At 43.6% G+C, this 12,182-nt stretch overlaps 1 protein-coding gene across 2 annotated transcripts in view; it reads left to right on the plus strand.

Annotated features, from left to right (window-relative positions):
* The window catches only part of pus7l (pseudouridine synthase 7 like), a 65,746-nt gene that overhangs the window by 6,096 nt on the left and 47,468 nt on the right, over positions 1-12,182 (plus strand). Inside the window, exons 8-11 of one of the 2 annotated variants that reach the window (XR_014568751.1) lie at positions 316-481; positions 891-1,005; positions 1,304-1,357; positions 5,666-5,703. Coding sequence is in view for 1 of the 2 variants with exons in the window: in XM_083757441.1 (XP_083613567.1) it covers positions 316-481; positions 891-1,005; positions 1,304-1,357; positions 2,563-3,006 (779 nt within the window). In the remaining variant the exon portion in view is untranslated. Of the gene's footprint in view, positions 1-315; positions 482-890; positions 1,006-1,303; positions 1,358-2,562; positions 3,178-5,665; positions 5,704-12,182 lie in introns of those variants that run through there. The other variant, XM_083757441.1, reaches the window with a different exon arrangement.

Consider the following 12,182-nt stretch of genomic DNA (forward strand, 5'->3'; position numbering starts at 1 on the left):
GCATTTCTGTAGACTTAGATAGCATCTGATACAGACTTATAGCATGTTATGTAGACGGCACTATAATTGCATTGTATATAGTCATAGCACGCCATAGTACATATGTACTGTATAGCATAGTAGTATATATATATAGCTTATATGTATAGTCTCATAATATAGATATTCCACTGTTACTTTCTTAGCTTACGCATGTTTTATGATAAATGCTTTTGTGATGTATTCCCATGCTTTTGTTCCTGATTATTGTAAGTCGCTCTGGATTAAGAGCGTCTGCTAAATGCCTAAATTGTAAATTGTAATTGTCTAACACAGACAATGCCAAGGAGAGCCTGGCCATGATGCCTGTGTACAAGGCCAGGGAGAGGCTGATGCTGCAGGCCCTGCACCGCTACGGGACCGGTCCGCAAGGCTGTGTCCGTGCCTGGCTCAGCCTGCCCCACGGCATGAGGGTCTTCTACCTCCATGCCTACTGTAGCAGGTGAGGCCTTCTGAACACAAAGTCCAAGTGCATGCCGTTGCTGTCGGGTGGACACGACCCGTTGCATTGTGACACGTGAGCTTGTAGATCAGCTATTTCCGCTCCTTTTGTCTGACACTGTTGTATGACAAAGTAGCCTAGGGCATTCTTTTTCACGCACAGAACAAAGCTGACATGTGGAGATGCAATGTTTCTGCCCGACAACAACGATATCAAGTATTGATCCTCCATTCCCCATGTGTCTTTGCCGTTATACTATTAAAAATAAAAACATAGTACACCTTTTCTTAATTAGGCATCCATCTCACCTGATGAGGGTCTACTTTATTTTATTCATGATTTCAGTTTGTAAATGTGTCATCCATTGTATTATTGTAAATTAGTCCTTGACTGAGTTGTTGATGTTCAGGGTGTGGAACGAGGCCGTGGAACACCGGCTGTCTACTTTGGGTCACACAGCCAGGGAGGGTGACCTGGTGAGGGCACAACAGGAGCAGGACACGGCAGAGTCCAGCCAGCCTCGGGTAAGCCTGCCTCCAAGATGATGGAATTTGATTTTTAACAGTGCTGTTCAAGTCCGCTGTAGGGTTTGGGTTTTAACCAGGGACTAATTTAGACCTATTTTGGAATGGAGCTAGCTTTTACTGGTAGCCAGAAATACACTAAACGTACGTAAGCAGAGACTGTCCATTGTACATCTCTTCACTTAAAACGCCATTAAAACATTCTATGCAGGAAATAATTCATGCAATGTTGATGATTGAAAGTGTTGATGATTTTCTTTACGTCTAAAGATGCTGTCTTTTTTTTCCCCTACTCCAGATCCATGTGGTGACAGACCAGGAGGAGAGAGAGGGAGTCTACAATCTAGGACAGGTGAGGATGTCGGACTGCAAAGCAGACCTTTCTTTCTTTCTTTCTTTCTTTCTTTCTTTCTTTCTTTCTTTCTTTCTGTCTTTCTTTCTTCTTATTATTATTATTATTATTTTTGGGACAGGGACAATACATAAAACAATGTATCAAGTTATAAAAACATGAAACCGTTGCGTTATTACATTATATCTACCTATACTAAAAACAATCGTTTACAGAAAATACATGCAAATGCATCTGATCTAATAATATACTATAATAACAATAGTTTACAACAAAATTACAATGCCTATTACAAAACAAAGTACATTGCAATTAAACTGCTGACACCATGTTCGCATGATAGAAAAATGGTAAGTACATTTACTTGAGTACTGCTTGAGTATTTGAGGTGTTATGATTGCAATAATGACATGCAAAGGAACAAATATGAACAAGTTCTCTTCTAATGTTCTCCCTAGTTACGTACCCCACAAAAGTAGTCCTTTATACATCAATAGCAGACATGTTGGCACCACTGCTTGCACAGCACCTGTTTTACTCAATAGCTTGAGAGAGTGTTTTAAAATTTCCATCTTCATCATTCATTTTGTTTCTTCATGGTTTTCATGTGTTTTTCCTTGTACAGTATCATGTCACACATGGCACAGTGGGATTGTTGTGTTTGAATGGAGAGAGGGGATTGTATGACTACTGGCAAAGCACTAGCAAAAAAACAAGAAAACATTGACTTGGCCTGTAGGGTGGCAGGTAGTTAAAGAACGTCTCTTTGCCAGGTTGAAAGTGGTTACATCGTAGCGTAGGTCTGGCCGAAATGACTTAATTAATATCATCATCATATCAAACCTTTTCCTTGTTTATAAATGAACAATTATCAAAAGGAAAATGGTGAAAATAGCCGATCTACAAGCTCAACGTGTCGCAATGATATGTCCACTATAGCACTATTGTAGAACAAAGTATAATACAGGGTTTGTGTGGTTAATCGTCTGATTAATAGATTTAGTCAATTATGAAAAATCTATTCAAAACATTTCTTGTCGATTTCGTGATAAGAAACAAAAAACTGTTTCTCGCTGAATCGATTAACCTACATCAGCAAGATTACATTGGTTATTGGTTATGAATATTGGTTTTGATATTGATATTTTCTGTGAACTGCCCAGCCCTATTAAGGCGCGCCTAAGGTTTTGTGCCGTCTATGCCAGGTTATTCTGCCCATGCCGGGTAATACCGTCCGGTACCCAGAGAACAGCATCGGGCTCTGGTACCAGAAGAGACTGGCCAGAGATGGCCTACAGTGCTGCCGATTCCGAGTCGGTGCCCTCAAACTCAACGTGCCCGGCTGCTACCGCCACATGCTGGCCTTCCCTCGGGACCTCGCCTACCGACTGCATGGCCCGACAGCCGGGGAGGGGAGCGGAGGAGGAGGAGAGAGGGAGGGAGGAGAGGGTAGCAGAAGAGACTGCGATGGAGGGAAGAGTAAAAGCGCTGAGCAGACGCGCAGCGGGGTTTCGGAGATGAAGGGGGACTCTGCCTCCCTCGCTCTCACCTTGAACTTTGACCTGGACAAATCCTGCTATGCCACAATCTGCCTGCGAGAAATCATGCAATTTCCACTTTGCCACAAGGTGGAGCCAAAACACAATTAATCTGCCAGAGAAGATATGGGTAGTGCTGTAGCCCAATATTGAATAAAGAAATGTTTTGAAAGTCACTGCTGGTAATGATTGGCATTGTAATGAGCTACTGCTGGGTTTTGCTTTTGAGAATAATGAGTATCTCATCGGAAAAGCTAGAACAGGACCAGTCCAGTACCAGAGGTTAAAAGGCTAATAATAATTCCTTCGTACTAACCTGTGAAATAATGTTAATTCACATGATTATGTCTTAATAAGGAGCTGAAAATAACTATTTGGAGAGTTAATTCAAGTTTAAATGTAGCATAAAATCCCCAATATATAATCCAACTATCCATTGCCTCTGGAAAGCTGCATTCAAATTTGAATCAAGTTCAGACTGTGAGTTTCTCCCCCTCCCTTCCCCTGTAACTAATTTGTGGAATTTTAATTAGAATCTGTATTAAACCACCTGCAATTTCCATCCCCTATAGCTTTAAGTGATGAGCAAAGTAGTTGCTAGTTTAGTGTGCCTCAGCTGGAGTTAGGAGTTAGGTTCTGACTTGTCGGTTGCCTTGAGCCCAGTGCATGTGTTTGATTAACTACTTTAACTTCTATAAGGGGAGACATGTCTGCCAGACAAGCATATTGGTCATATCACATTTATACATTTGAAAATAGTTGATGTACAAATTCAAAACGCGTTGCAGAAGCACCATGTTGTGAGCTTGTAAATCGGATATTTCCACTGAGCTACACCAACGTACGACAGAGCATAAATGAGGCAATACTTGACTAGAGTATGTACGGCATGTCACCCAGGGCAGGGAAATAAATGAGAGTGTTTCACTGCGAATGTTTGGGAAAATCCAACAGTTACTCGAGTCGTACATGATTGAGCCATCTGGTAGTTATAAAAGACCGGTGAGAAACCTTAGTCCTTGGCTGTCAAAATGCAAACACTCTTTACAGAATGGATTCTATATACTTAAAAGATTTCTTGCACCCCCCCTACCCACCCCACAGAAAAGTAGCTCTTTGGAATATTGTCATATTTCATACAAATTACCCTATGCTTCTGACCGTACTGCCACGCTACAAGCTAGTGATATTTCATAGCCTACCCTACGTAATAATCTCTTTGTTTGGAATACCTTTCAAACATTCAGAATACATGAGAGCTATAATAGGAGTCATATGTTGAGTGAATCACGCATTCCCCCCTCAAGGTTGGATAAAGGCTGAGTCTAACTAAGTGGGTCCTTGACCCCTTAGGGTCAGAAATCTAGAGTCTACAGTTTCTCCCTGAATCCTCTTATACTTTGGTATTGACTAGGGCGTTCCATAAGCTGTTATTCAATACGTTTATCACTCCAGAGAGAGAGAGAGAGAGGGAGGGAGAGAGAGAGAGAGAGAGAGAGAGAGAGAGAGAGAGAGATTGAAAAACTGCGTGAGTTGACAGGCAGTCTGCTAAACTATGTATTGTTCATTTAGACAGAGTAGCAGCAGGGCTGCATTATTGTTTCTGAGGTGGGGATTTTAAACACTTAAACCCTCTAGTCCGAGTCTGGTATTTGAACTGCTTTTGTCAGTCTACACCAAATCTCTTCGCCAAAAATAACTGATCTACATACAAGCTCACAACTCGCTGCAGTGCTCCAACTGCCTACAATCTATCCTGAGGAAACTGTGTTGCACGTTTAGCATTAGATACATGGCCCAATTCTGTGCATGCCATAATGGGTGAACATTTACAAGCTCAGCGTGCCCCGATGTGTTGTGAAGTTTAACCACTTCACAAGTTCACAAGGTTGCAAGTTTGTGAAGTTTACCCACTTTCAACATGACATCACTATTTGGGGCATTTAATTCTTCTTCTCCAGAAATATATAAAAATATCTATAAGCTCACAACTATATGTTCCAATACAATCATGTTGGATTCTGAACATTGCTAATAATTTCTGTCATGTTCGCCCTACTAAATGGTAAATGGTGCATTTATATAGCGCCTTTATCCAAGGCGCTTTACAGAGATTGTGCATTACATTCACCCATTCACACACACATTCATACACCGATGGCAGCGGAAACCATGCAAGGCACCAACTAGCACATCGGGAGCAATTAGGGGTTCAGTGTCTTGCTCAAGGACACTTCGACAGTAACTCTGGGGGAGCCCGGGTTCGAACTGGCAACCTTACGGTTACCATCCAGGCACTACCCCTGAGCCACCGCCGCCCTACTGGAATGTTATATGTGGCTAAAGAACTAAAAACCTATGTAGGCCTACTAGGCCTATGTAGCCTACTTGACTGTGGACACCCATATAACATCATGACATCATCTAAAGTTTTCATATAGGCCTACCTATAAGCATACACAAATGAAAGTACCACTGTGGTAAACAAAGACTACTTCTCCAAGTTCCGGCAGAGGTCTAATAATGCGTACTGATACACGTACATTATCACACAGTACTGTCTGAGACCACGGTGTGACCAGCTGAGAACTCCCCTGTCAGGTGGGGCACTTTTCATTTCTCCTGATTGAGTGATACTACTTTATTATAAGTAACACCTGTCATCTGTGAATGCGTGTAGCTACCCTGTGGGGTTCTGTCTTCCTATAGCCAGACAGTAATATACATTGATATAGTTGGCAGTAATGCTTTCTATTTTATTCTTTTTAAGGTTTTTGCTTGATGCAAGCCGCCAAGCCAAGTCGACTGGTGAGTTATGATGCTGATTTAATAATTGTGTGTGTGTGTGTGTGTGTGTGTGTGTGTGTGTGTGTGTGTGTGTGTGAAAATATGTATAATACTATTCTTTATAGCAGGTTATTGCTACATCATGTGCTACATAGCCTACATTCTCATGAAATGTGTTCCAAAATCTGATATGATTTTGAATTAGAATTCATTGGGATCCTATGGGACATCGCCATTGCAAACTAAACATGAAATTCTGAAAGTGGTTAAAAAAATCACAACAAGCTTAGAAAATGAGGCACTTCTTCTACAAACTGTACCACTCTATTGCTGGGTTCGCAACAGCCCTGAGCAGTGGAACCAGCACAGGCAAGGGACTAAAACGTTGGGCATAATGAAAAAGGACGACTCTCTTCGCACAGTTATTTACCCATTTTATATAGCCATTTCTATTTTAGGTCTCCAATTAAAGGGGATTATTTGTTTGCATATTTGATATGACTGTCAGTTAAATGTACTCATTGTCAGCATAATAATTAATGCTGACAAACCGACATTAGGAATAGTCCTACCATATTAGCACAGCATTGAAATCACTGCTGGGTTATTATAGTCAGAGTGCACCAGATAACCCTCAGACCAGAGTCCTCAGAGTTACATTTACTGTGTAGAAGTTAGTTTCCTCTCATTATCATCATTATCATAGCCATTAGTCCCTCTAGTGCAATTATCTGGCTATTCTCTGCGTTTTCTCTGACCCTTGTTAATAGTTGCGTCAAGCAGACAGTGGCTCTTGAGTGTTTTTGTCTGTGTCCTTTGTGACAATTGGATGTGAAACCTTTGTGAGCTCTCTTGAGATCATCCCAAGTCCACTTCAAGTTCCAGCACATTGCTCAGCCACTTCCCCTTCCCGTTAAAGTTAATGCCTTTGTAACCCATGGATGTCAAAACCTGTCTAAACACTTAATAATGCACACTTAAACTCAGGCGTCACATCTATGGTGGCCCTGGAGGGGCATATAGTGCATTGGTTCTCAAAGTGGGGGACCCCCAGGGGTCATTGAGGAGGTTCCACGGGGTCCCCATGCAGCGAAATGATTTAATATAGCATCAAATTCAGTTTAACTACTTTATGACAGTAGCGGATCTAAAGCTTGCAATGATGGTTGTCTACTTCCTGTCTACTTCCTTCACCTACTGGCAATGTGCACAAGAAAAGTTTTCGATCTGATCGGTCGGTCCAGCGCTTTGCGAGATTATCCCCAGACAGACTCGGATGTCTTGCGTCCTGCAGAGCCATGCCGTAAAAAAAAAAGCAACCCGGATCTGCACCAATTAAGTGTGCAGCACTTCCTGTGTGTAGGACTGGTTGTTCTCTGCAGTAGTGAGACACCACCAGGGGCAGAAGGACAGCCTGTCCTGCTCACTGTGCTCAGCCACTCTGTGCAGTAGTGAGACAGACACCAGGGGCAGAAGGACAGCCTGCCCTGCTCACTGTGCTCAGCCACTCTGTGCCGTAGTGAGACACCAGGGGCAGAAGGACAGCCTGCCCTGCTCACTGTGCTCAGCCACTCTGTGCAGTAGTGAGACAGACACCAGGGGCAGAAGGACAGCCTGCCCTGCTCACTGTGCTCAGCCACTCTGTGCCGTAGTGAGACACCAGGGGCAGAAGGACAGCCTGCCCTGCTCACTGTGCTCAGCCACTCTGTGCCGTAGTGAGACACCAGGGGCAGAAGGACAGCCTGCCCTGCTCACTGTGCTCAGCCACTCTGTGCAGTAGTGACTGTGAGACACCAGGAGCAGAAAGACAGCCTGCCCTGCTCAGCCACTCTGTGCACAGTAGTGAGACACGGGTGACTGACTTCTCCACGCCACCGCGCCCATTCCCGCTCGTTCGCCCCGTCCGCCCATGGGTAGCCATGGGTAAATGTTGACCCAGTTCACTAGCAAAGATGACAACTTTTCCTTCATATCTGGCTTAGATAACTGGATAACAGGTCTGACAGAGGTACAGTAGGGAGAGAGAGAGAGAGAGAGAGAGAGAGAGAGAGAGAGAGAGATGGGAGTAATGGAGGGAAGGGTTATGGGTGATATTGACCATGGAAGGAGAGACATCCATTTTTGCGCGCTTGCAGGCTTTAAAAAGAGCAAGACCAAAAAGTGAGGGAGAGGTTTAAGGGAGCTAGAGTAAAAACATGCGATGAATGATGGAAGTCGAGGGTTATGAAAGATATTGACCATGAAAGGAGCGTGATCGCATTTTTCTTGCTTGCTTGTAAAGCTGGTGTAAAGCTTTAGATGGAGTTACAATCACAGTGCAGGGAAGGAAGTCAAAGCTTACGAAAGGAGGCAGAGGAAAGAGAAGGAAAAAAACGCCACACGTTTTCTTTCCCCCTTTCCTTGCTTGTTTAGGAAACGGGGCAAAAGCTATAACGAATGAGACGGACAACGAGGCATGACAAGAGCGGAGGAAGACGACTTTATGACGGACATGGGCCGTGGAACGAGACAGCGATGCATTTTGGCTGGCTGAGCGTGCTCGATCTCAGCGTGTCATCTCCTCTTAACTGTGGGAGTCGTCTCACATCCACAAGTGAAGTCAAACTAGCTGCTATAGTGGTGCTATGAATCCATCGCCTCAGTGCTAATGTCCGGCCACTTAAACACTTACACCCTACAGTATACTTAATTTGACCGGGGTCCCCGTACTCCTTACCATAACGCGCCGTACCACTTTGTGCGCTTGTAGATCCTCTATTTTCAGTTAGCTGAAGTATAGACTAGTGGATTTGTGTTAATAGAAATCTTCAAAGTAACTTGTAACTAAACTTTTTTAAATAATTGTAGCAGAGTAAAAAGTCAAATATTTTTCTTTTGATAGTAAAAAGTGGCAAGTAAAAGTACCACAAAGTTACACATTACTTACTTACAGTATTGAGTAAATGAACTTAGTTACTTTTCACCATTGCCTGAGTGTTTAACGGTAGGGGAAACTCCATGTACGAACACAAACTGACTGGTCCTCATTCATGAATAGACATACACATACATTTCACTGACCTTTGCCCTGTCTGCACAGTCTCTAGACTATAGTCACACATTGTGTTGGTCGAGCAGTTCTCACAAGTCGCTAAGCATTTAAAAACATTGTGGCTGACGTGGGAACGGGTTCGTGGAAACTAAGGGCTCTGTGCTGATCATGTAGCATTATCTTATTTGTCAGAATAGTCGACGGGTTTGCAATCTGTGTTCGATAACGCCATGATAATTCATTTAGTGTGTGTGTGTGCAGTGACAGCTTGTGCTGGTTTCTGGTGTGAGCTCTACTTCCTTATATTAACCATGGGTTTCAACTGTCAAGGGACGAATGCCTTTGTGCATTCTTGTGTGTGCATGTATTTATATAGCGTCGCTGTCGGTTGGAAACCTTGTATGTCCAAAACAGTTAATTTTCAGGAAAGAAAAAAAAGATAACCTGTGTTTAAGTTTAAATATGGAGGTACAATGTTTCTGCCTGATAGCAGTGGCGGTTCTTGACATTTCCAATCCATACGCGATGTGTGGGACCCATACCGTACTGTACTACTGTATGGTACCGTTGTTTTGCAGGTCTGTGTGTGTGTGTGTGTGTGTGTGTGTGAGTGTGAGTGCGAGATAAAGACAGACATGTTTTCTGTGTTCTGTCAGTCACATTGTTGTGGTAGCAGCGCTGCCTCTTGGCCTGGATGTGACGGTGTACATGCAGTACACAGTATTGTTGAGCAGGGTCGAGTGAGGTTGGCAGAGCCTAAGTGACCGTGTTGTTCCTGATGTCAAAATCCATTCCGATTAGTGTGAGCTGAAAAAAGCGATACTCTCTCTAGCTGTTTACGTCTAGCTTTTTCCACCATGTAGCCCTTTTGTGCATGTGTGTGCGTGCGTGTGTGCATGCTTTTTTGAAGTCGTGTGTACATTTATTTTGGACGCTTCTGTGCATTCTTTAAAGTTGAGGTTTTACATTCCAGATGTTAAAATGTGGTAGTAACAGAGATTTTGAAATACATATTACACATTTATTATGATATATTATTAGTTTAGATATTTCAACAACTGACAATTGAGGAACACTGAAGTGCCGCCTGCAGTAAGTTCAGTTGTGCTGAAAAGTTTACGCTGGTGATGTCACACGGGGTAATACCCATGAATTTCACTTCAACCCTTAGGTCTTCACACTTAAGGATTGAGCGTTCGTGGGATGAGTAACACAGCTAAATGTGCGCCTCCAAAGAAATTGCCATAATGGCAAGTGGTTGGTATTCATCCTTGCTTTGAGTTGCTTAGTGGATTGGATGATTGCACTCTCCCAAATAAGGAAAAAACATATATATATATATACACATATTGGCCATTTTTACACTTTATTAATTTTACACAACTCAACGGGTGGAAGATCCAAATGCAGCTGCAACAGCTTGGCACCTCCTCATGCTGGTCATGCACCAACCTAACCTATAGCTACATTCTGCTGTGGGATGGCGTCCCATTCCTCAAACAGATTTAGTCAGCCAACGTGGTTCTGTTGATCACTCTAGATTAGAACGTACAGCATGCCCAAGCTGATCCCACAAGTGTTCAATTGGGTTGAGGTCTGGACACGGCAGGCCATTCCATCCTCTCCACTCCCAAATTCTCTTCAACGCTCTCTATGGGGGCGAGCGTTGTGTCATCCTGGAGGATGGCATTAGGTCCCAGATTCTGAAGATATGGGATCGCCACTGGCTCCAGAATCCCGATATCTCACTGAATTGAGATTGCCTTCAATGATGACAAGTTCTGTCTTGCCTGTGAGAGAGACACTGCTCCATACCATAGCAAGCTGTTGTGGCTAGACGGCGACGCTACTGAGTTCCCTATCACTGAGTGTAAAATGAATAAAGTGTATAAAATGGCCAATATGTGTTCCAATCCTCTAAGTGACTCAAAGCAAGGGTGAATGCCAACCACTTGCCATTTTGACAAATTTCTTGGAGGCGCTACCCACAAGTTTAGCTGTGTTGCTTATTCCACAAACGCAAGATCCTTACAAGCTATACCTCGGTGACTTATCAACGATTGTGCAGAACCTCTTTTTTTCTCACGACTGTGTGTGTGTGTGTGTGTGTGTGTGTGTGTGTGTGTGTGTGTGTGTGTGTGTGTGTGTGTGTGTGTGTGTGTGTGTGTGTGTGTGTGTGTGTGTGTGTGTGTGTGTGTGTGTGTGTGTGTGTGTGTGTGTGTGTGTGTGTGTGTGTGTGTGTGTGTGTGTGGTGTTTTTTCTCACGACTTTTTTTCTCACGACTGTGTGTGTAAATTGAATAAATTAATTAACTTTTTTGTGTTTTGGGATTTTGTTTGCAGGCATTTGGGCTGGAATCCAGCCAGGGGCTGTTCTTAAAAAAAAAGGTTGCTAAACTGTTGAAAACTATATATACCGTTTTGTTTTTATTCCATCAGCTGCTGTGTTTTTGCAACGTTTTCCTGCCCTGGTTGAGAAAGTCACAAACGTACGCAACTACGCACGCATGCACACACCGACACACACATCGACACACATCGACACACACACACACACACACACACACACACACACACACACACACACACACACACACACACATGCACACGCACACAGTCATCCTACACAGGACAGGGCTCACTGCAGCGTCTGTACCATGTACTGTAAATGACTTGCTTTCTATAATTGGAAATTTCTCTCACACTGTAAATGTTAAGAAGCTGTTAAAACGCAGCCTGCGTACAGTGGGCTTTCTGTCCGCTGCGTTGGAGCTGAGGAGTCCGTTGGCTGAGCGCTCTCACAAGGAGGTGAAGGAAAGCTCATTATTTTTAATGGCGTCCCTCCCTAGCACTCCATTCCTACCTCCTTCCTCCCCTCCTCCTCCTCCTCCTCCTCCAACTCCTCTTCCTCCTCTAACTCTTTCTCACTCCCCTCTCTCACACACACATACACACACACACACACACACACACACACACACACACACACACACACACACACACACACACACACACACACACACACACACACCCTTCCATACCTTCCCTCTCTTTCTCCCCTCGCTCCGTTCCTACCACCACTTCCCTCCCTCCACCTCCCCAGCCGTGTAGGCTCATTAGTACAGTGAACATCTGTGTTGGGGTGTGTGTGTGTGCGCGTGCACGCAAGGTTGGCCGTACAAAGTTATACTATGAATTAAATGCGTCTGTAACTGTGTGCCCGTGTGCAGAAACACTCTATAATACAGTGTTTCAGCTCGCTCACTCCAAACTGCAACATTCAAAACTACACGTAATGGTGAAGCAGGAACAAGTGACTTGGCCGGCCAAAGCCAGTTGGATGTCGTGTTATGTTGTGCACACTGTTGTAAGAGGAGCAAATTCTTAGCTTTCTAAACACGCCGATGTTTATTTTGTACTGGAACGACCAAAATACACAATGACTTTAAATTTGCACTATGCAAGGTTTT

This window comes from Protomyctophum parallelum (genome assembly GCF_964188405.1).
Source record: "Protomyctophum parallelum genome assembly, chromosome: 22".
NCBI lineage: Eukaryota > Metazoa > Chordata > Actinopteri > Myctophiformes > Myctophidae > Protomyctophum > Protomyctophum parallelum.